The 21680-nt window shown below is 32.2% G+C and overlaps 4 protein-coding genes across 5 annotated transcripts in view; 3 read left to right on the top strand and 1 right to left on the bottom strand.

Moving 5' to 3' along the window:
* Positions 1–1549, top strand: part of LOC108722703 (active regulator of SIRT1) — a 2107-nt gene extending 558 nt beyond the window's left edge. Inside the window, exons 2-5 of the mRNA XM_018447944.1 lie at positions 365–456; positions 650–748; positions 962–1110; positions 1367–1549. Of these exons, the coding sequence (XP_018303446.1) occupies positions 393–456; positions 650–748; positions 962–1110; positions 1367–1483 (429 nt within the window). The 5' untranslated portion in view covers positions 365–392 and the 3' untranslated portion in view covers positions 1484–1549. The remainder of the gene's footprint in view (positions 1–364; positions 457–649; positions 749–961; positions 1111–1366) is intronic.
* A 266-nt stretch (positions 1550–1815) lies between these two features.
* Positions 1816–2774, top strand: Nrk1 (nicotinamide riboside kinase). Its single transcript, XM_018447943.1, has one exon. The coding sequence runs from the start codon at positions 2137–2139 to the stop codon at positions 2710–2712; it is 576 nt and encodes a 191-aa protein (XP_018303445.1). The 5' UTR covers positions 1816–2136; the 3' UTR covers positions 2713–2774.
* On the bottom strand, positions 2704–7151 carry CSN3 (COP9 signalosome subunit 3). 2 transcript variants are annotated; one of them, XM_018447942.1, is made up of 5 exons: positions 6965–7151; positions 6471–6731; positions 5189–5913; positions 4617–4881; positions 2704–2774 (listed from the first exon to the last, which is right to left on the bottom strand). In XM_018447942.1, exons 1-5 carry the CDS (start codon positions 7017–7019, stop codon positions 2770–2772), a joined length of 1311 nt encoding a protein of 436 aa, XP_018303444.1. In that variant the 5' UTR covers positions 7020–7151; the 3' UTR covers positions 2704–2769. The 2 variants fall into 2 exon arrangements, with proteins under 2 accessions (XP_018303444.1, XP_018303443.1); XM_018447941.1 differs by lacking the exon at positions 2704–2774 and having other exon boundaries at positions 4503–4881.
* Positions 7152–9889: 2738 nt separating this feature from the next.
* Positions 9890–15703, top strand: LOC108722655 (IQ and AAA domain-containing protein 1). The gene is made up of 10 exons (XM_018447861.1): positions 9890–10393; positions 10941–11151; positions 11347–11624; positions 12588–12897; positions 13481–13765; positions 13999–14243; positions 14609–14896; positions 15118–15210; positions 15301–15418; positions 15500–15703. Exons 1-10 carry the CDS (start codon positions 9890–9892, stop codon positions 15604–15606), a joined length of 2439 nt encoding a protein of 812 aa, XP_018303363.1. The 3' UTR covers positions 15607–15703.
* The last annotated feature ends 5977 nt before the right edge of the window (positions 15704–21680 follow it).

The raw sequence follows: 21680 nt of genomic DNA, 5'->3' as shown, positions 1-21680 counted from the left end.
TCACTGTCCACATGGGTTGATTTATTTGAAATAGAACCATGTATAATAGAAACATTGCACGAATAACTAATTCATTTTTTAATTTGATTTTAAATTTCGTGCATTCTATTGTACGGAATAGTGACTAAACGCATGCGCATTAAGTCACAGAGCATGAAAAAGGCATACTTATAGCGCTTATATCGAGTCGGTATGACAGATTTTCTAACCTGAACGGCCGTGAACTTTAACGCTAAATATCTCGGTTCAGAGGCCAGAGCGGCACTTTTTTCTGCCACATTCGTTCATTTCGTGCAAAAACACGTCGAATAAGCCTAATTTCATCAAAATCGGAGGTGAGACGGGTATTCTATACCTTTACCAAATTAAGTTATATCGTGACGTACAGAGAAATGTCTAATTCACTCGTGCATAAAAGCTTAGAATTATTGGGTTACGAAGAAGATTTGCAGAGAGGTTAGTCCATTGAAACCTCGTGTACGTTTTACCAAGGCCACGTTCCGTTTCACGCATGATGTGCATAATGCATTATTTATCCTTATTTAACAATCGGTGAATAACAAAGGTAAAAGATGCATCATGCATGAAACGGAATGCAGCCCAAACAATGCGCATACAAATATCTATTTCAGATAAAATAAACTTTCAGAACAAAGGAAGAAGAAGAAACGTAAAGATATTAGATATAAAGGAGCCTTGGATCTAATTCCCACTAAACATAGGATAATTTCTAAAAACGACAAGACAGGTTATAATTAATCATTTAAATATGTATAATCTATTAGATGAGTCATACGAAATCTACTGTTCTTTACATCTTTTATATATATAGTTATAGATTATAAAATTATACTAAATTATTTAATTACAATATTTTATTATATTTTCATAAGAAATATATTATTGGATATATATTGAAAGATACATAGGAGAAATTAAATTCTATATTTTCTTTTTATAGATCTTGATACTATTTTGGGTCGATCCAGTAAAACTACTGTTTATGAGACTCAGAAACGCTTAGCCACTCAAAAAGATCCTACTGATGAAAATGTGCAAAGACTCCTTTTACTTAGCAGTAATCGGATAGATGCTAAAACAGCAAACAATGTATGAGAAATTATGTTTTATAAATTTTGAACCTGGACAAATTTTTCATATTTATATTCTATACTGTTGTACTCTCTTATTTTATGCTTTTGTATCATATGCTTTAAAACAAATATCTGAAGACATGGACTGTACAAAGACACTTAAACATTTATTTAAAGTTACAAGGAGAATTGTTTAAATTAAAAGTATAGACTTGTTATAAGCTACATACGTTCCTCAAATAGTCTTGACTAATCCACGAAATATTTTTTAGTTGTTGCAACGTGCTGTAGGAAAGAGATATATTCAACAAGAAAAACCCAAAAAGTCAGAAGAAACAGCTTTCACAGAAGAAGATTTCAAGAACTTTGAGCAAGAATATGTAGAATAATATTGATAATGACATTGGATTGTAAGGGATTGCATAATGTGTAAACCAACAAAATCAAAATAGAAATGCTCAACAATGTTTGATAGTGATCGTCAAAGAGGAAAAGTAATATTAATATTAACATTTGTTTTGTTTCTCTACTATACCGTGTGGGTAATCGGTCTACCGTTCATCGACGATGGTAGATTAAGATCGCTTTTTTACTCGTACGATCTGGCTTTGATAATTCCCGCGAGTCTCGGGCTAATTTTCATCGGTGGTTTGATACTCTTTACCATTTACCATGTGAAATCACACTTGTTTCATAAAATAGAAAATATGGAATAGCAACTTAGTAGCAAGTTGTCAGAACATGCAGCGATATTGACTATGTTATCGTTGTAACATTGCGTAATCATACATTGCGTTCTATGACACTCATATATACAACTTGTGATATACGTGCATGAATGTGTTGTAAAGAAAGTAAATATTAAGTAGTTATATAACGAGAGAGAGAGAGAGAGAGAGATAGAGAGAGAGATAGCGAGGGAGGGATTACGTCGAATCGTTCAGTTTACTATAAATTATTCAAACATTATAAACTTATTAATAAACTTTCTTATCTACACTATATCAAGCACTACTACAGTACTACTGCAGGCAAATTAAAAATGACGAAGCAGTGGTTTGTTGTTGGTATATCTGGTGCAACCTGTAGTGGAAAAAGTACATTGGCTAATAAGATCCATGATTATTTTCCAACATCCGTTCTGTTGCGTCAAGACAACTATTTTTTGCCACCAGACGATCCACGTCACGTTAAGATACAGGAATTGAATCACATGAATTGGGAATTACTAACAAGCATGGATATGCAGAAAATGTATTCAGATGTTATAAGAATATTTCAGTCTCCCGGAAAAAATCCGACCGATTCAAAGACGCTATTGATATTGGATGGTTTTTTGCTCTTCGAACATAAGGCCATCACAGATTTATGTGACTGTAAATACTTTTTAACGTTGACAAAGGAACAATGTTGGGAACGAAGAAAAAATCGTATATATGAGCCGCCTGACGTACCGGGATATTTTGACAAAATAGTATGGCCCGAATTTGTAAAGTACAAAAATGAAGTTATACAAAACAATGAGTTGTATGAAACTGTAACATTTATCGATGGATCCAAGGATATGGAAGAAATTTGTGAAATGGTTTTCAAGAAAATTGGTCAATTCTTATCTTAAAAATGTAACTCAGTTTAACTCTTCTTGTGATTAAATTTAAATTATACAAATATCACATCAGCCTGAAACAAAAAAGAGAATTTTCTTTTACACATTCCGAAAGATATAAAAAAATTAAATGGACATTGTGAAGATATTTAATGTTGCAAATTAAAAATTTTCAATAATTTATAAGCTCTTCTTTGATATTTTTCCATAAAGGTTTTTCCTTGATATATATATACAGAGTGTCCAAAAAGTTCCGGGACAACCGAATAACTACTCAGGAAAGTGTTATCGAGAAAAAGATTAAATACAAAAGTTCTAGGGTAGGTAAAAAAGATTTATTTACTGATCCTATCAGTTTGATCTTGGGTGGCGTCGCCAAGGTCAAATCAAGATTACATCGATTTTTTTAAATGGAACACCCTACTTTTGATTCCAGAATCTAATAGCTGGTGTCAAGAGCTTTTCAAAACATTGTAATAATGTTATTTTTCATTAAGTACTTTTCGAGTTATAAAGCTTGAAAGTTACAGTACTAGCAGCATTAGCATTACGCAAGGTGTCCGACCGACGGTTAAAACCTCTTGAATAGTTATTCAGAATCATGTCCTGAATAACATTTATTAAGATCAAGGCCAATGAAGATTATTCCTCTTATTTCCATTTTTGCACTAAAATTTCATTTTTATGTAAAGATGAAAAGAGGTATAACCTCCATTGGCCTTAATCTTGATAAACGTTATCCAGAACATGATCCTGAACAACATTCAAGAGATTTTAGTCGTCGATCAGACACCTTGCGTAATGCCGGCGGTTAACTTTATTACAGTGTTTTGAAAAACTCTTGACACCAGCTATTAGATTCTGGCATCAAAAATAGGGTGTTCCATTTTAAAAAAATCAATTTGACCTTGACCTGACTTTGGCGACGCCACCCACGATCAAACTGATGAATCAGTAAATAGATTTTTTTGAATCTTACAATTTTTGTATTTAACGTTTTTCTCGATAACGCTTTCCTAAAGAGTTATTTGGCCGTTATTTCCCGGAACTTTTTGGACACTGTATATATATATATATATATACGCACACACGCACATACATATATAAAACGTATCTACTTTCAACGTTTCATATAATATTTACCAATCAACTTGTATATATGCGATTACACATATATGTAAAACTGAATTTTTAAGTAATATTAAAAGTATAGTAATTTACAAGAAAATATTGCCGTATACTAATTTTCAGTTATAGCATGTATATAATAATTTTAATAATGAAGCCTTTTGGACATTTGATCAAGTTTTGGATATATTACAAGCTGACTAGCAATTTGGAACTATCTTGTACAAAATGAATTATTTATTATTTTACAATGGACATGTATCGTGAGAGAATACTTTAAAGAAGCTGATCATTTGATACGCGCGCGGACAATCATGCATTTATATAAACTTAGTTTTAAATTTTTATATGTTACAGAGATTTGATAAATGAATAATATTGAATGATTGCTATTTCGTAAAGATATAAATTGTATGTAATTGTATATAATTAATATAATATTGTAGTAGAGTATTTTCACATTAATTTGTATGATTATAAAATAATAATGATAATAAAATAATATCTCTGTAACGTATATGTACATATATCATTATAACTTATAATTCAACTTATACGTAAAACCTATATATAAACGAACTCGTATTCGTAAATTGTTTACAAAATAGGCGACACTCAAGTCGCGAAAATATTTTTATAATTACTATCATCGTTCAAAAAACAAGCTTTCAGATATTAAAGTCTTGACTCTCAACAAGATTTTTCGTGATTTCTTATTATTTTTTAATAAAGATAACACACAACGACATGTATATGTTACATAGAGTAGGTGTTTTGTTTAATTTGACCTTGCGCATTTGTGACATTTGTCGGTGCAGGTCCAGCGGCTTGATCATCCTGATCGTTTTGTCCGCAAGCTTTGCGAACATATTGCGGGGTAAGGACAACTTCCTCTTCCATTTCTAGTACTCGTTTATCTAGTTCTGTGCATGCTGCCATTTCCTTTTCAAAATTTGCAAGCATTTGTGGTGAATTATACTTTTCAGGATCGTCGTGAAATACTACCATACCATCCTTTTGATTAATAGTCGCAAAAATTTCACCATCTTCAATCTGAAAATATAATTTGTTAATGAACAATATCAATTTGTATTTTACAGACATTGTGTATAATGCTCTAGAGTATTAGCTAAGTTTAAAAACGAATCTTTATGACTAAAGGAAAGTGACTAAAAAAGTAAAAAATAAAATTTTACTAACGTTATCATTCACTTCATTTTAAGTTTTTTTTTTTTTTTTTAAAGAAAAGGTAAGAATATATTTATGTTAGAGAGAAAAATATTAAATTTATCAAAGAATTTGACTCAAAAATTGATTTTTAAATATTTATTACATAGTACGCGATGGCATAGAAACTCACCATATTTAAAATATATTTTTCTGCTTCAACCGGACCTGATAATTGAACTCTGCTCGCAACATCACTTAAACTAAGCGTTAGGAAAGTCTTGGTCAGCCTCTGTATGTTTTTCTTATACAAGTAAGCAAGCACTTGTTTCACGAGTCCCAGATTATGATCCCTCACAAATACTTGCTGATATTTAGTAATAATGCTCTGTACTTCTTCGCAACTATTAACCAGATAAGCTGTAGCCAATTCTTGATATTGCTGGCTTAACGGTTTGATGTATCTGTTGATTACCTGGCTCGTGTATCTCGGTAGATTTAATACTTTCCCGTGTAATATCAGCGAGATCAAAATGTACTTTTTGTAGGCCTCCAGCATGATGTAGCTAACTGCCATCGCGGGCGTCGTTACACATACTTCAAAAAAATACAAAGCCCGATCGTAATTCTTTAATGCTGTATATATCATGCCACCATAATAATAGTACAATAGGAAATATTTTGAATCAAATTGGCCTCCTTCCTGGCTAATGCCTGTGACATCTATGTCGAGAAATTCGAGTGCTGGTTTAAAACATTTGGACAGAAGACATAATTGACAAAGGTCCGCGTGTATTGAGGTCAGCTGACTGTCAAAAAGTTGTATTTTGCGTATTGCACGGCACAACAATTGGATTCCACGTAATGGCATTTTTGACTCGACTAAACTCTGTGTAAACAGGTGACATAAGTCTGCATCTATAAGAATTATTAATGTTGCATATAATAAGATAAAAAATAAATACAATTCGACAACAAACTAAACAAATATATTATCATTAATATATTTGGAAAATTGAACATCTGCCAAACTGAAAATTTTGATAAAATAAATGTATGCATTGTGATGTAAACATTTAATATCAAACACATAATGCTGTAAATAAATATAGCAAATACTCGTTTTTGCTAATTTTGGATTCAAATTAGAATTTGTAATTACGACACGCACATATGATTTTATTACAAAATTTTCAAAATTAAATTATACAAATTTATGTATAAGTCAATTCTGAATATTTTTTTCAATAAAATTTGTTAGTACAAAAATAGTTTTCAAAGAGATTTTAAAGAAGATACTTGCTTTTTGAACAGATGAAAAAATTAATGGTCTAAATTGGAAGGGGCAAGCATAAATTGACAAGCGATTTCTAGGAGTTACAGTTGAAACAAACTTTTTACGTATATGGGATAATAATGCTTTATATATAATGATACCATCAACGAAATCATAACAAAAGACTTGATATACTCACATGTATCTGGTGCAAATCTAACTTGTTCTCCATTACAACCAATAATAAACTCTTGAACTTGATTGAATAAGAGTTTATGTGCATCAGGGTTATTTCCGCCATTAGAATTAGGCAATGAAAATTTTGCACAGAGCACTGCCAAGATACCTAACGAATGTTGTTGCAGATCTAATGTTTCCAAAACGTTGTCCAAGTGTTGTCCATTCTTCGTTAATACTTCAACACTTTTGCTTATGATGTCATATAACTCTCTAAAATTGCCTGTATATGCAAGTAGGTTATACAGTGATAAGGAAACAAAAATTCGTTTTTCTAAATGTTATCTAAGCTCTTATTATTATTAAATACACGAAGCGAATTTAAAAAATCCAAGCATTTTTTTTTCGAAAGAAGTTGTCTACGTTGGGAATGCTTTAAGGTTTGTTCCTTCGCTTTTTGCTTTTGCGTTTTGAGGTTAAGTTCCACGCTTTCACAATAACCAAAGTCGATCGTACCTTGCTTCGAAAGCGTTCGAACGTTATTTACAAACTGCTCCAATGCCGATGCCATTACTGCGGATGCTCTCTTATCATCACCTTCGATCAACGATTTATGAGCGTCTATTCACAGAGATTACATTCGCGAGCTGGAGCGAGCATTCGATTTGGGTTGAATGGCTGAACCCGCTGAACTCTTAAAATGCTGAAATGACAATGACGTTTTAAAACAGAGGTAGCTGCCGTAGCTAACTGGTGAAATGAGGTGGAACACCGTGAAACGTGGAATGTGGTGGAATGGAACGACAATAGGTTTTTTGTCGCGTCGCATGCTCCAACATGTTCCGATATGCTCCTACCATAGCTCTTACTCACTCTATCAAACGGATTGGAGTAAGTAAGAGCCATGGTAGGAGCATGTTGGAGCACGTTGGAGCTTGCGACGCGACAAACCTAATGCTAACTAGGATAGAATCAGAATTCGAGACCTATTCAAATCGACCTGTTCTTTGGTCTGTTTTCTGTTCCTGCACTAGACTGCACTAGAACTCTCTTTCTCGCTTTCGTTAACTATCAAACATACATCTATCTCACTTTAAGTTCCAAAAGTGTACACTAGTTCAGCCACAGAAAACAGACCTCTTATAAATTGCACATAATAGAGAACAATTATGGCTTCTTTTAAATTTGATATGTGATTGAACTATTTTCGTATGCTTTTTGTCTCATTGTCAGTAGGTACAGTATGCATACGGTGACCATACGTCTTTTAGGTCGCTGTCCTTTAGATTTATTTGTTTCTTCAAAATTCAATTTTGTCCTTTATTTTCCAATATTGTGCTTTACTGTCCTTTATTTTGACATTATGGGAAATTCTTTTCTAACTAGCGTTCCAATGTCTATAATATTATATCAATGAGCAAATTTTTACGGAAAATATCTTACAGTTTTGCAGACTATTGCAGTTTCAAACTATCAGAAAACTGCGCATTATCTCTATTTAATTATACTGTGCAATAAAATGTTATAATGCACAAATTTTTGACAATCACGAATTGGTTTAAAAATATGTAGGGACAAAATAAAATTCTAAAATTTTCAGATTTGTCCTTTATTTTCTTTAAGAAAATATGGTCACCGTAACTGTATGCACTTGATATAGCTCAGTGGTTGATGCAAATCAAACCGTCAGGGCGGATCGAAAGGGATTTTTCTTGACTCTGTAAACGACGTTAGAATCTAGAAGAGGAGAGAGTACTGCGATTTGTCGCGTCTACACGTACTAACAATGAGAGCTTGGAGTTGCAGACTATCAATATGTATACAGATATCGCTAATATTGGCCAATATTGGTCAATATTTTTTATTAATATATTATACTTTCGGCAGGCAGAGATCATTTCGGATGTTCTGGATTAATCTTGATGACCTCGCGCGACGAAAACGCACAGAGTCGGAACTAACGATAATAATATTATTAGTGATATCAGAATACGTACGTATTATATGGAATTATTCGAAATGTATCCCTATCGGAATTATTCAATTATTCCCTAGATTTCTATTGTGTTTTTTAAGGAATAATTCCGATCGGAATTCACTCAGACATATTCCATGATAGGTATTATCTGATGAATTAATCGTAATAATAAATTGTTTTTAGTTGCATTTTTTGCATAATTCATCTTTCTTTGTTTCTCTTCACATTAGTGATTAAAGGAAAAAATATAAAAAAATGAAGCGTGCGAGATGAATAAAAAAAAAACAAGCCTTATGTGTGATAGATAGTATATTATCATCTCAGAATGACGTATCTTAGAAAAGGCTTTTTTTCTATTTACAATATTTAAATGGCTCTTGCTATTTGTCGAAGATCAATATATGGTCAATTACCGCATTTATATAATATTATGCTTATGAGTAAGGTCGCTGATTTCTTCAAACGAAAAAAAAACAATTGGCCGATTATTGATCGTCCGTTTATCTTGCAGGTTAAACTTGCTGTCTCTTTTCGTTTCCTGCGAAGCAACGAGATAAATATTATTTTCGATTATCCACATTCAAAAGCAAAGGCAAAGCGAGAGAATCAGCAATTTTCTTACAATATTAGTTTCATGTCAAAATAACGTATATAAAGTTTGAAAAGTCGGTTCTTTTTTTTATCTAAGAGAAAAGCATTTGTGGGAAAAACCTTCTACATTTAATGTGGCGACAATTTTTAAAAGTATTTGTTTTTATTTTCGAGCCTTCGTATGCTCAGATAATTTTTGAATAGATATTTGCAAATAAAGAAACATAAATATGTACATTTGATTTCTTTTAAACGTGTACTTAATCGTCCATATTGAATGCGGAAAGCGAATAGAAAAGGGAAAAATTGTTATATAAATGGACATATTTTATATATAATTGTATATAAAATATGTCAATTTTTTATATAATTATATATGGTTTTATACAGTTTTATATGTATAATTATACATATATGATTATATATGAAACATTTTTTCCCGCGGGTGATTAAATTCTTTTATCTTTCTATTATCTTTTATCGTCACAATCAGACTAACTTGATTTCTTTCTCGTTAAAAAACTTCATTAGAGATATCCACTTAGAAACTCGTGTCTATTTCACTATTATAATCGTTAGTTCTCTCCTTCTCCTTCAATTTTCATTTATATTCTAATGATTCGTCAATCAAAGAAAGGAAAAAAGAAAAAAGATGAAGAATATATTGTAAATGTGTAAATTAATTCGAGAGATTTCGATAGAATAATTTCTTTTGCCTGATCACCAGTCGTCACGCGACAAACGCGATTCCTGACCGATAATTCCGTTGCTAGGTAACCAACAATCGATTGTCTGTAGCTAACATTCGAATGATGACGTTAAAGGGTAAAAATTTTTTAAGTGCGTTCGATTCTTGAGAAAATTGAGGAAGAATGTCGAACGCGACGTACAACGAGCTTTGGAGAGTGGCTCAAACATCGCTCACAGAGGCGATCCAAGCGGATACGGTGCTTCAAGGTGCGAAACCACAAAAGGACCGTAGAAAGGCGCACGACGTCGTCTCGGCGTTGTACGTAAAATATATCCTCGCGTGTAACAAACTCGAGCAATGCTATGATCAAGTGATACAACCTCAGAAGCGTTTGCTGATCAAGAAATCGTTGGACGCAACTCTGGGTAGAGTGTTGGAGTTGAAGCACGAATTGGCCAATATCGATCTTTCGGAGCACAGCTATTACGATGACATATTGATCGAGTGTGGTGTGACGGCGCAGGAGGCCGAAATTCGGGTACCGAGGTACTACAGACACGATCGTATCGCTGAAATCGAAGGGAGACGCAGATTCATCGAAGATACACTCCGAAATCTGGGTGCGCTTCATGAGATTATTGTGCCCAGGAAAATTACCGAGTCTCAGGCTATACGACTTATTCAGGTATCGCGAGTCATAAGAAAGATTCGACTAACAATAAGACTCTTGTTTTACAGTGATCGCGTTTCTAAAAAACAGAACTGTATAATTGATATGAGACAGCCAACTAAATGACTAAATATCTAACGGATGGATCGAATTCATTTTAACACACGTTTACGATCGGCCACTCGGTCTAATAACTTGACGAAGCTCACCTCGATCTTTGCCCAGCAAACCTTTTCCAGATTAGTATTCTTCATATCTTCATGTAAATTAAAAATGAATGAAACAAAAATATATATTATTTATATCTTGGAAATATCTTTTTTGTTTTCTATTTTTCTTATTTAATAAATATTTATATAAAATGAATATTTATACTATAAATCAAAATTAATCTAAACTCCGCCATATGTGAAGTTGTCGTGTCTTCTGCCACGCGTATTCTAGTTTTTGTACATGTGTAATATGTTAAACGTATATTATGCATTTTATATAAAAAATGACATCCGTATCCATATCCTACCTTACATACTTTTCAAACCGTCTGTAAACTTTAATTCTTCAGGCTCACGAACGAGCGAGACAAGGTAGGCTGCGGTATCAATTTATGAAAGAAGTTCGCGAAATGAAGGAAAGATCGACTACAAAGCTAGAAGTGGAAGAAAAAGATGAAACGAGCGAGAAACTCGCGGCATTAAAAATTCAAAAAGTATGGAAAGGATATATCACTAGATGCTACATTCGCAAAAGACGTCTCGAGGAAATGTTACTTATAGGTAAAAATAATCTAGTCGTAATAAATCTCCCTATATAGTCTGTTTCTTATCGAAAAGACAAAAAAAATAAACAAATTACTAAATTTATAATATCGTTTCGATAAAGAAACGAGAATACTTGCTGTTCTCGTCTCGTTCGATACCTATCAACATATGTTAATTGTATACGATTATAACGTATCAATTATCTCAAAGGAATGCTACAGCCTAGTCAAGTAATCACGGAGAACGCCAAGCAAGCGGAAAAACTGAAACAGCAGAGATACAAAAAGCAAATGAATTTTCAACAGCAATACGAGGCTTTAATTTTAGAAGCCACGGAGAGAATTCGCAAGGAGAAAAGCGCTATTATGGAAGAAAAGATACGGAGTGAAATTCGAAATTGGATTGACACTTATTTTCAACAAACTGGAAAGATACCTGATCTACCATCCGCTGAAAGTGGAGGTTCGCGAATGATTTTCAGCAGACAAGTAAAGTATCGATGTGTACATACACACGCGCGCGTCTGAAACTTCTATATACAGGGTGTCCCATAACTCACCTGACAACGCTCGTGGACAGGTAGAGCGGACTAAACTGAGTCGAAAAGTCCTCTACTATTTTGTAATTTTCGCAATAGTTAACAAGATATTAATTACTAAAAATTGCCAAATATTGGCCTTCAATAATTTTTTTCTCAAATACTATCAATTTTACAAAAAAACTGCAAGAGACAAAAATTGTTTATTTTCTTCTCATACAGCTCTAAGAATTTTTTCAGAATTTTTTAATACTGGATTTTCATGATGGTAAAAATAAGAAAATGCAGTACTAAAAAGTTAATAAAAAATTCTGAAAAAATTCTTAGAGTTCTATGAGAAGAAAATAAACAATTTTTGTCTCTTGTAGTTTTTTTGTAAAATTGATAGTATTTGAGAAAAAAATTATTGAAGACCAATATTTGGCAATTTTTAGTAATTAATATCTTGTTAATTATTGCGAAAATTACAAAATAGTAGAGGACTTTTCGACTCAGTTTAGTCCGCTCTACCTGCCCACGAGCGTTGTCAGGTGAGTTATGGGACACCCTGTATATAACGAAGAGAACATAGAAAATAAGAACTAATAAATATGCATGTATGTACAGGAATTCATTTTTAGAAATGTTTAAATTATATTAGTATTGCAAGAAACCGTAATAAAGTGATTATCAAATCGATTAATTAGCATTAAAATATCTTAATTTTATAATCAAACATTGAAATTTGTATCTACAAAGATTGACAAAGGCCGACTTAAAGCAATTTTGCTATAACGTTTAATTGCGCTTTTTGTTCTTATTTTTCTTTACAATAGTTCAACATCTTACCGTTATGGCGCTTCTTAATTTAAAATTATTATGTTTAACATTAGCGGTCTTTCAATCTTATTATTGCTTATTTTTCTTGTTATAGGGGACTGAAAGTACTGTGAGTAAGTCTACGGCGATATCATCAAAGGAATCAAAGAAATCGAAACGCTCAAAATCGAAGAAAGATAGCGAAACGGAGCAGTCAGAAGACGAGACAGATCTAGGATTCAAATCTGTCCCCTCTAACTTTCTGCCGGAATTGATTCACGCGACTCAAGAGTATCAAGACGTATGGAAAGACAAGGATGAATCCGCAAACCCGATGCAGTTGCCTTATCGTGATATGATAGAAGCGGAAAAAACAAGGGAAATCGAGGACGAAGTCAGACTAGTAGTGGATCAAACGATGAGAGGTAGATGAAACTGTATTTCTCAAAAAAGAATAATCAAGATCAAAGCTGAAAGCAACACAAGATAAGTTTGTTTTTCATTCAATTAATTTTTTTTATTTAAAATGCTCTTTCCTTTTGTCGAAAAGTGAGAATCATACATATATGCGGTATTATTTTGTATGTAAATTTCTACAATATCCGATGTAATGATCACGCATCCTGTACTGGCTAAAAATTATTGCAAGAAATTACAAAGAATTATATTGTACAAAAAAAGATGCTGTTCTCTCTATATTGAAAGATTATAATAATTTAAAAATCAATTCAGGCTCTAGTGAATAAATCAAAAATGTAAAAAATGCCTTTAAATTCGCGACAGATGATATCAAGAGTGAGAATAATTCGCACGCGAGTTGTTCTAATATCATCTATGTATAGAAGAATAATAATTTTTTACACACTGACTTTCTGTGTTGGCTCATTTAAAGGCATTTTTTACATTTTTGAGGGATTATATAATATTTATTCAGATTATATAGCACAACAAATTTTCCGAATAACATTCATATGATTGTTAATAACGCGATACGATAATTATAATTAGGCGATATAGAGGCGCTTCAGCTTGCGTTAGATAGAGACAAAGGTCTCAAAGGAAAACGCGCGAAGAAACCTCAAAAGCGAATTCGTAGGAGCGGAAAAAAAAATAAGAGGAAAAAGGAGAAAGATCTAACACCCGACAGAACGACCGAGTCCCTTTTCGAGGAGCTTCTCACACAAGGAATTATTAAACTTCACCGTGAGGTTTCGCTAAACGAGTTTAAAGGTGAAAAGTCTTTTGCGAACCACGATCTTCGTATGAAGGAGAAAGATCCTCTTCCGACACTCGGTATTTAAATACATAATATTTAAATTTATTTCATTTAAATTAATTTGTATTTTCGATATATTGTTGCAACAAATAAACATCTCTCTCTCTCTCTCTCTCTCTCTCTCTCTCTCTGTCTCTCGATATTTATGCTAAAAATATTCTTTTCAAAATTTGCCAAAAATTTGCCAAAGTATTTCCGAATCACACAGTTTAATTAAAGCAGTTGATAATAATTAATTAAATAACGTCAGGCGACATTAGACAATTGATCGCTGAATACTGTATACTTCCGCTGGGTAATCAAATCTTGAGAGAACTCACACCTCTCGTGAGGTCAGTTTTGATAGCCGGTCCGCACGGCAGCGGCAAAAAACTCTTGGTGAACGCGATCTGTACAGAACTTGGAGCTACACTCTTCGATATTACGCCGGCAAATATCGCTGGTAAATATCCTGGCAAGTCGGGTTTGATTATGCTCGTTCATCTGATTTCGAAGGTTTGTAATGTTTCGTACTTTAGCTCTTATGATACAAATCTTATCAATGGGTACTCTACCTATATGTGTATAGGGTGGGGAACAAAAGGTCGATATCCCTGAATAACTCGGAAAATATAAGTTTTATAGAAAAATGTTTCAGACAATAGTTATAGGACTTAAGAAGATTTATTTACTGATAAGATCGGAAACAGATATTCGGTTCCCAAAAAGAGTTAAAATATAATTATGATAAGTTTGAGCATGATAAGCAATCAATTTTATGAGTTGTTCAACAGTTGAACAACTCATAAAATTGAGTTGAACTTCAACTCGATGAGTTGAATAATATTGTGAATACTAAGTAATTCTCTATACTTTCGAAGGTATCGCGATTACTGCAGCCATCAGTGATTTTCATGGACAACGCGGAAAAGCCGTTTATAAAAAAAGTAGCAAAAACTGATAAAACCGATCCGAAACGATTGAGAAAAGATTTGCCAAAATTAGTGAAGAATATCACGAGTGAAGACAGAGTTTTATTTATTGGAACATCTAATAAGCCTTGGGATGGTGATCCAAAACTTTTATATCAAGCTTATGATAAAGTTATTTATATTCCTAGACCAGATTACGGCACTGTGTCTTTTATATGGAAAGATTTATTATATAAAGTGAGTTGTACAAAGTGTTTAAATTTATATTTAATGAATTAAATTGCTGTTTAAAGAATCGTTATAATCTTTAATTTATTCACACACACATCTATTGATTCACTTAATAATAATTGCCCAATCTCTTAATTTATTACGTTAAACAATTATTATTTCATCAAATAAGTTTATATTGATACAGTTAATAATTTATTTTTACATGTAAAAATTTTAATTTTTAGTATTCGGGTATTAGCCGACAATTTGATACGTCGGCTATGGCCAAAGCGTGCGACGGTTTCACGATAGGAACTATTTTAGCAACAATCAATGAGGTTGATAATTTACATTACAAATGTCAATGTTATCAGTACTTACAGTATTATCTTTAATTCAACGTTCTTTTATATTCTATCATGATACAGGTAATGACTACGAAGCGTATGGTACAGTTACGAACTCATCCTTTAACTCATGTGGAATTGGTGAACGCATTGAGTTTCAAGGATCCAGTGTATCGCGAAGAGGAAGATGCGTTTCTAGGTTTGTGATAATGCGTAATATCGTATAAGATGGCAGGTACTGGACTTTTAGCAGGTTTAAACTTGAACGTTAACATTACAGTCTGGTTTTCCAAAACGCCAACATGTCGACGAAAACAAAAAGTCTTAGAATTAGAAATAGAAAAGTTAAACGAAGCAAACGAGTCACAGAAAAAGAAAAAAGGCTGAAAATAATGGGTAAAGTGAAGAGAGAGAGAGAGCTCCCCCATGTAAAGAATTTCTACTTTTTATACGATACATTATCGATGACCTTAAAGATCCATAATAAACGACCATAATAAAAGTCACTGATATAGAGATAAATAAATAAGAAGTTTCAGTATGCTATTTTTGTTTGTTTCTAATCGTGTTCATATAACTTGCAGATTTTTTACTGTCTAAAATATTAAAATTACTACTTTACGCGAAGTGATATAGCTTTTGTTCAATCTATATTATATAAGAAGCAATAAAGTCATCTATTAAGAATAGATATAATATAAATAATTTGTATTAAAAATTTGATTCTTCGCCTCTTTTTTTGAAATTATTTTACTATTATTTTTATTATTGGTACCTAATATCAATTAAATATTATATTATATATAGAAGATAAATTTTCCGTCTAATGAAATCGGATTGATGAGATTGCTCATTTTGTATGCCACACTCTCACGAAACATATCTATCTATTTGACGAATTAAATCGTACGCGAACACATGATCGTTGCCTTTATGTCACAGGTCAAAGAATCACCAGACTATTACGCCATTTTTGATTGCATTTTTTGAAATAACAAACAACCGATACACACATATGTCAATTTACAAATAAATATACCTATAAAACAAATTTAAAAAAAGAAGTTGTACAAAAAACACATATTGTTCTATAAAACGGATAGTGTGAGAATAAATTGTTTACAAAATAAAAACAAACATTGTTTCTCTATACGGAAACTATTGTTTTTCTATAGAGCACCCTTGTTTTTTTATATGTCAGAATATTATATATTTAACATTTTTATTTACCACATAACATTCATAGATAATAATTTTTGGAATAAACTGGATCACGACTTGTCTGTGTGATTTCATTTTCGTAATCGCTTCCACGTGATACATTGCGTGACAAAGCACACGAGACTGCATGCAGAATAATCGATTATCTCAATAACATATATGTCTGTACGACACGACATTTCCTTGTCGATATCAATGTCGATTTTGATTAGAGCAACTGCAATTCGTATCGTCGTCACTCACAATGCGGCATCTATGGTGCTAAACAGGATGCTTGCCTTTGGACGATGCCACAAAGGTCTCGTTAAGCGTGATGATTAGTTATCTCGGGCACTTTCTTCGATGAACACGTTGGAATTTGACTATCGTTTTAATCCAGATTTTATTGTTATTTTGGGAAAAAAATCATCGAAAAAAATTTCACAAGAATTTCATTTCAAGTTACTTAACAAAATTTTATTTTACTTTTTCTAATGGTGCTAAAAGTGTGATTCTAAGTAAGCTTTCTCGGGGCAGTACTTAATTTAAAAAATAATGATTAAAATAATGCTACACAGATATCTACACACACACACACACACACACACACACACACACACACACACACACACACACACACACACACAGCTCCGGTAATCGAGTATATTATTCCAATGCTTATTTTATTTATATATCTTAATTTAACTTCGACTATAAGAAAAAACATATAGGTCTTTTATATTTGAACAAATAATTACAGTAGTTTCGCTGATATTATTTCTTAATGTGTCTACTAATTGGATAGAAAGTCTAAAATAGAATTATGTTATAAATAGAAACAACTTCCAATACCGTAATATATTTTGCCTTTAAATTATCTGCTCTTTTGTTAAGTAAAGCGTATGGAAATAAAAAAAATTTAATTTCGGATTTTTAATATGAAACATGATTATTTTTATAAAACATGATTATTTTAAAACATATCTTATCAAGCGGAAATGAGCTTAATTATACGAATCGTTGCTTTTCGTTTTTTTTTGCTATTGTTTTTTATATATAACTTTGTCTTTTTCTGTTTTTTAAAAAGTTGTTGGATGTTTTTTATATATAACTTTGTCTTTTTCTGTTTTTCAAAAAGTTGTTGGATAATTTACATATATGTACGTATTTTTATCATATTTTCTAATACTTGTCTAATTACCAATAATGAATGATTAAAACAAGTGAGTGAAGAAGGATGCGATCTTGTAATACATATCATAAGACGAAAGTTTCTTATAATAAATATTAAAAACATTTTTAGAAAATTATAATTATTTTCTTCTTGTATATTACAAATTTCTGTGTAGGAATGAAATGACTTCCAGGCGAAATTGCTTTTAAATTTAAATGTAAGGATATGTGCCAGAGATTTTAAGAAACTTAACATATCAACAAAAGTGTTGAATATGTAAACAAACAGTGTTGAATATGTAAATAAACATTCATATATCACACTACCAATTATGAAACACAAAGGACTAAACTGCAATTTCTACGATTAATAGAAAATCGAAATTTTGTGGAATATTTCCGAGATTTTTTTTATCGTTTTATCACATGCTTATCGTTTCTGTGACGTATCTCATTTAAAATGAAATATAATTGCTATACGTTATATGGAATGATTCAATATTTTCTATGCTCATGAAGTCGTACTAATGTATATAATTATCACTTCTAATGTAACGATAAGAAACATTTTATTTACATTTTATTTACATGATTTTAAATTTAATCTCGAGTAATATATCATAGATTATGTTTTTTCTGCTTTTCATGAAATTATTACATAAATCACGTGAGAATTTGTGTCGTACGTCTAGATATGTTTTATTTCCAATGCAAGATAATCGCGTACTACAAGCGATCTTAATTTTAATCACAAATTCGTGGACTAACTTAAAATCTAATTTTAGAGTCTAATTAAGAAACTATTTTAAAACTGTCCTTCATTGTCAAGATAATAACTCAAATCCTCGCAAATCATATGCGATTAAAATTAAAAAGCTCCATGAAAATTTCTCAGGAATTTTTTTTATTAGGTCGCGATGCAAGAGTTCTTGCCGATTTTTTGCAATATATTTTTATTACAATAAAAAAATCGATACATTATATTAATCGAAGTATTTTCCATCATTTTCTACGACTTTTTTCCATCTTTCTGGCAGCATGCGAATACCACGTCGAAAAAAGGAGTCATCTTTTGAGGTAATCCATTGATTAACCCATTTTCATATATCCTCGACGAAAAACGATCATCAGATAAGTCGTGCTGCATTGATCTGAACAGATGATAATCTGAACGTCTGGTGAGTAAGCTAGATATGGAAGAACTTCCCATTTCAACTCCAACAATACTTCCTTGATCTCCTTAGCAACATGTGGCCTGGCGCTGTCATGCAGTAGGATGACCTTGCGACGGTTACTGACTATTTGCGGGCGTTTTTGAATTAATTCGCTATGCAGTTGCCTTAGTTGCTTGCTGTAGCGGTCTCCTGTAACGGTTTGCTCCGGTGACAACAACTTATAGAAGAGCACACCTTCTTGGTCCCACCAGATACACAGCAGAACCTTATGACCATGGATATTGCGGCGTAGCGTTGATGATATTGATTAGCCTTCATCTAATGTTTTTGCCTTTTAGGGTAGTCGAAAAATATCCATTTTTCATCTCCAGTTACAATACGTCACAAAAAAACTTTGTTTTTTTTTGCATAGCAAGCAATGAAAGACACATATACCGATTGTCAATTGCGCATTCGGATAATTCATGTGATACCTACTTTCCATACTTCCGGACTTTTCTCATTGTATTTAAGTGACGAACAATTGATGAATGATCAACTTCCAGTTGTAATACAAGCTCACGAGTCAATTGAACAGAATCTTCATTAAGCAATGCTTGCAATTCATTTTCTTCCACAACTGCAGGACGTCCGGAACATTCTTTGTCGCTGATATTGGAATCACCGCTTTTTAAATCGTTTGAACCAATTCGTGCATGTTCTAATAGCTATAACATTTTCACCATATGTTTCGCAAATAATTCTGTGTGCATCAGCAGCAGTTTCCTTTTGGTGAAAACAAAACAAAAAGCGGTGACGAATATACTCTTTATCCGGCTCCATTTTTAATCGTAATAAATGTTAGATTGTATTACAATCTATAGTTTATCATGCATAAATGTTAATGCAGAGATGTCAATTTACAAAAATCATAAACGTTTTTGCCTATAAAATCATACTAAGGCATGTATACAGACATGTATCCGCATCGACAAGAACTTTTGCATCGACCTAATATCATATTCAGCATTTATAGAGCACTCTATACAGGATGTCCAGAAAATCGGCGTCAATATTTCGAGAAGTGATTCGGGGCCCAAAAAGAAAGAAAAAAAGCAATATAAACATAGATCTAGAAATAAGTCGTTTCCGAGTTATAACCAGTTTTATGTTAAAAAATTGAAATTTATTTTCCATAATTACAATCATAATTTGTTTCATAGTGTTTCAACATAAATAACTTATACATGTTTTATTTTTAAATTTTTTACTTTTCATTTTTTTAATTTTTCGATATTTGTAAATACGATTACTGGATTATTTGAAAAAACATTTGGATCCTTCCTTATTTCTTCGAATCCATGGATTGTCTTAAATCAGCAATGGGCGCATTTCTGTAAACTATTGACTTTACGTGACCCCATAAATAAAAATCAAATGGATTCATATTCGGTGATCTTGAGGGCAACCGGACCTCCACGCCCTATCCATTCTCTGGCCATAATTTCGATTCAAATGATCTCTGGCTACACGGTTAAAATGGATTCGAAGAAATAAGGAGGGATCCAAATGTTTCTCAAAGAGTTCGGAATTCCTTTGATAGAAGAATAAGGGTCTGCATTCGTGCTGAAGGTGGTCATTTTGAACATTTTATTTAATTTCTATTTAAATACCTGTTTATGTTTATCTAAAAATAATGCAGAGTAACCGTATTTACAAATATCGATATTTTATTATGTATTTTTACTTTATATAATTAAGAGGCATTAAAGATTTTGTAATCTAAATAATACGTCGAAATTAATTTTTTTAAAATATATTTCTCTGCTCTATCTTTATAAAGAAATATTAAAAATAAAAATAATAAATAAAGGACGAAGTAAGAGTCAATACATAAAAATTATAGTCCGAAAATTGGTAAAACATGAAAGATTAAGTCAGTCTGAATATAAAATATAAGATAACATTTAATTAAATAAATTGAGAAACACATAACATTTAATTAAATAAATTGAGAAACTACAAGTTTCGGCTACGCGATTGAGCCCTCTTCAGATACAATTTTACAAGAATTTGATATACAAAAAGTTCACGCAAAAAACGCATATTAAATACTAATCGGATGTATCAATCTACGCCGTTCACATGCCATTCGTGGTCAGTGTCTCTTCGGAATCTGATTACAATATAAAGTTTTATTACAAAAACTAAACGTATAAATTCTGACAAATAATATCTTACCAAAAGCCATGTGTAAAATTAATTTAAAATTTTCCAGAGAAAATCGGTTATGAATGATATAAGCCATTCGTAGATATAACGCGAACATTGTGCGACAATTATAATGTACTTTTCTTAACACATCCGATTACCGATACAGATCAACACATACTGAGAGAGGAGACGGAAAGTTAGTAACAAAGAGTCAAAGTTTATTTATAATAGGAGTATATGCCTTGTGGAGACCTTCCGTGTCAGTTTGTAAATTTAAACTAACCGTCTGCTTTTTGATGTTGAGCATCTCGGAAGTTAGGCGTTTCCTGTAGCAAGGTTCTTCATCCAAAACTCTTACGTTGTCCCATTGGAAGTCATGGTCATACTGTAATCTGTGCTCCGTTATGACTGATCGAGTAGATGTATTATATTTGATATGATTACGATGCTCCGTAATTCTAGTTTTTAATTGTCTGCCTGTCTGGCCCACGTATGATGCATCGCAATTGTTGCACGAGATCTTGTAAACTACATTTCTTTTTGATGTAGAGGGGCATTTATCCTTTTGAACCTTAATATATTTTCCTATCTTATTAGGACTACGAAATGACACCTTGATGTCGTTACTATTGAGCCGCTTAAATTTCTATGTGTGAAGAGGAATAAATGGTACCGTAAGCCACGATGCTGATTCATTAGTACAAACATTGTCAACCAAAT

This window comes from Mycetomoellerius zeteki, unplaced genomic scaffold (genome assembly GCF_001594055.1).
Source record: "Mycetomoellerius zeteki isolate Tzet28-1 unplaced genomic scaffold, Tzet1.0 scaffold212, whole genome shotgun sequence".
NCBI classification, from domain to species: domain Eukaryota; kingdom Metazoa; phylum Arthropoda; class Insecta; order Hymenoptera; family Formicidae; genus Mycetomoellerius; species Mycetomoellerius zeteki.
This window is presented reverse-complemented; position numbering and strand designations above follow the sequence as displayed.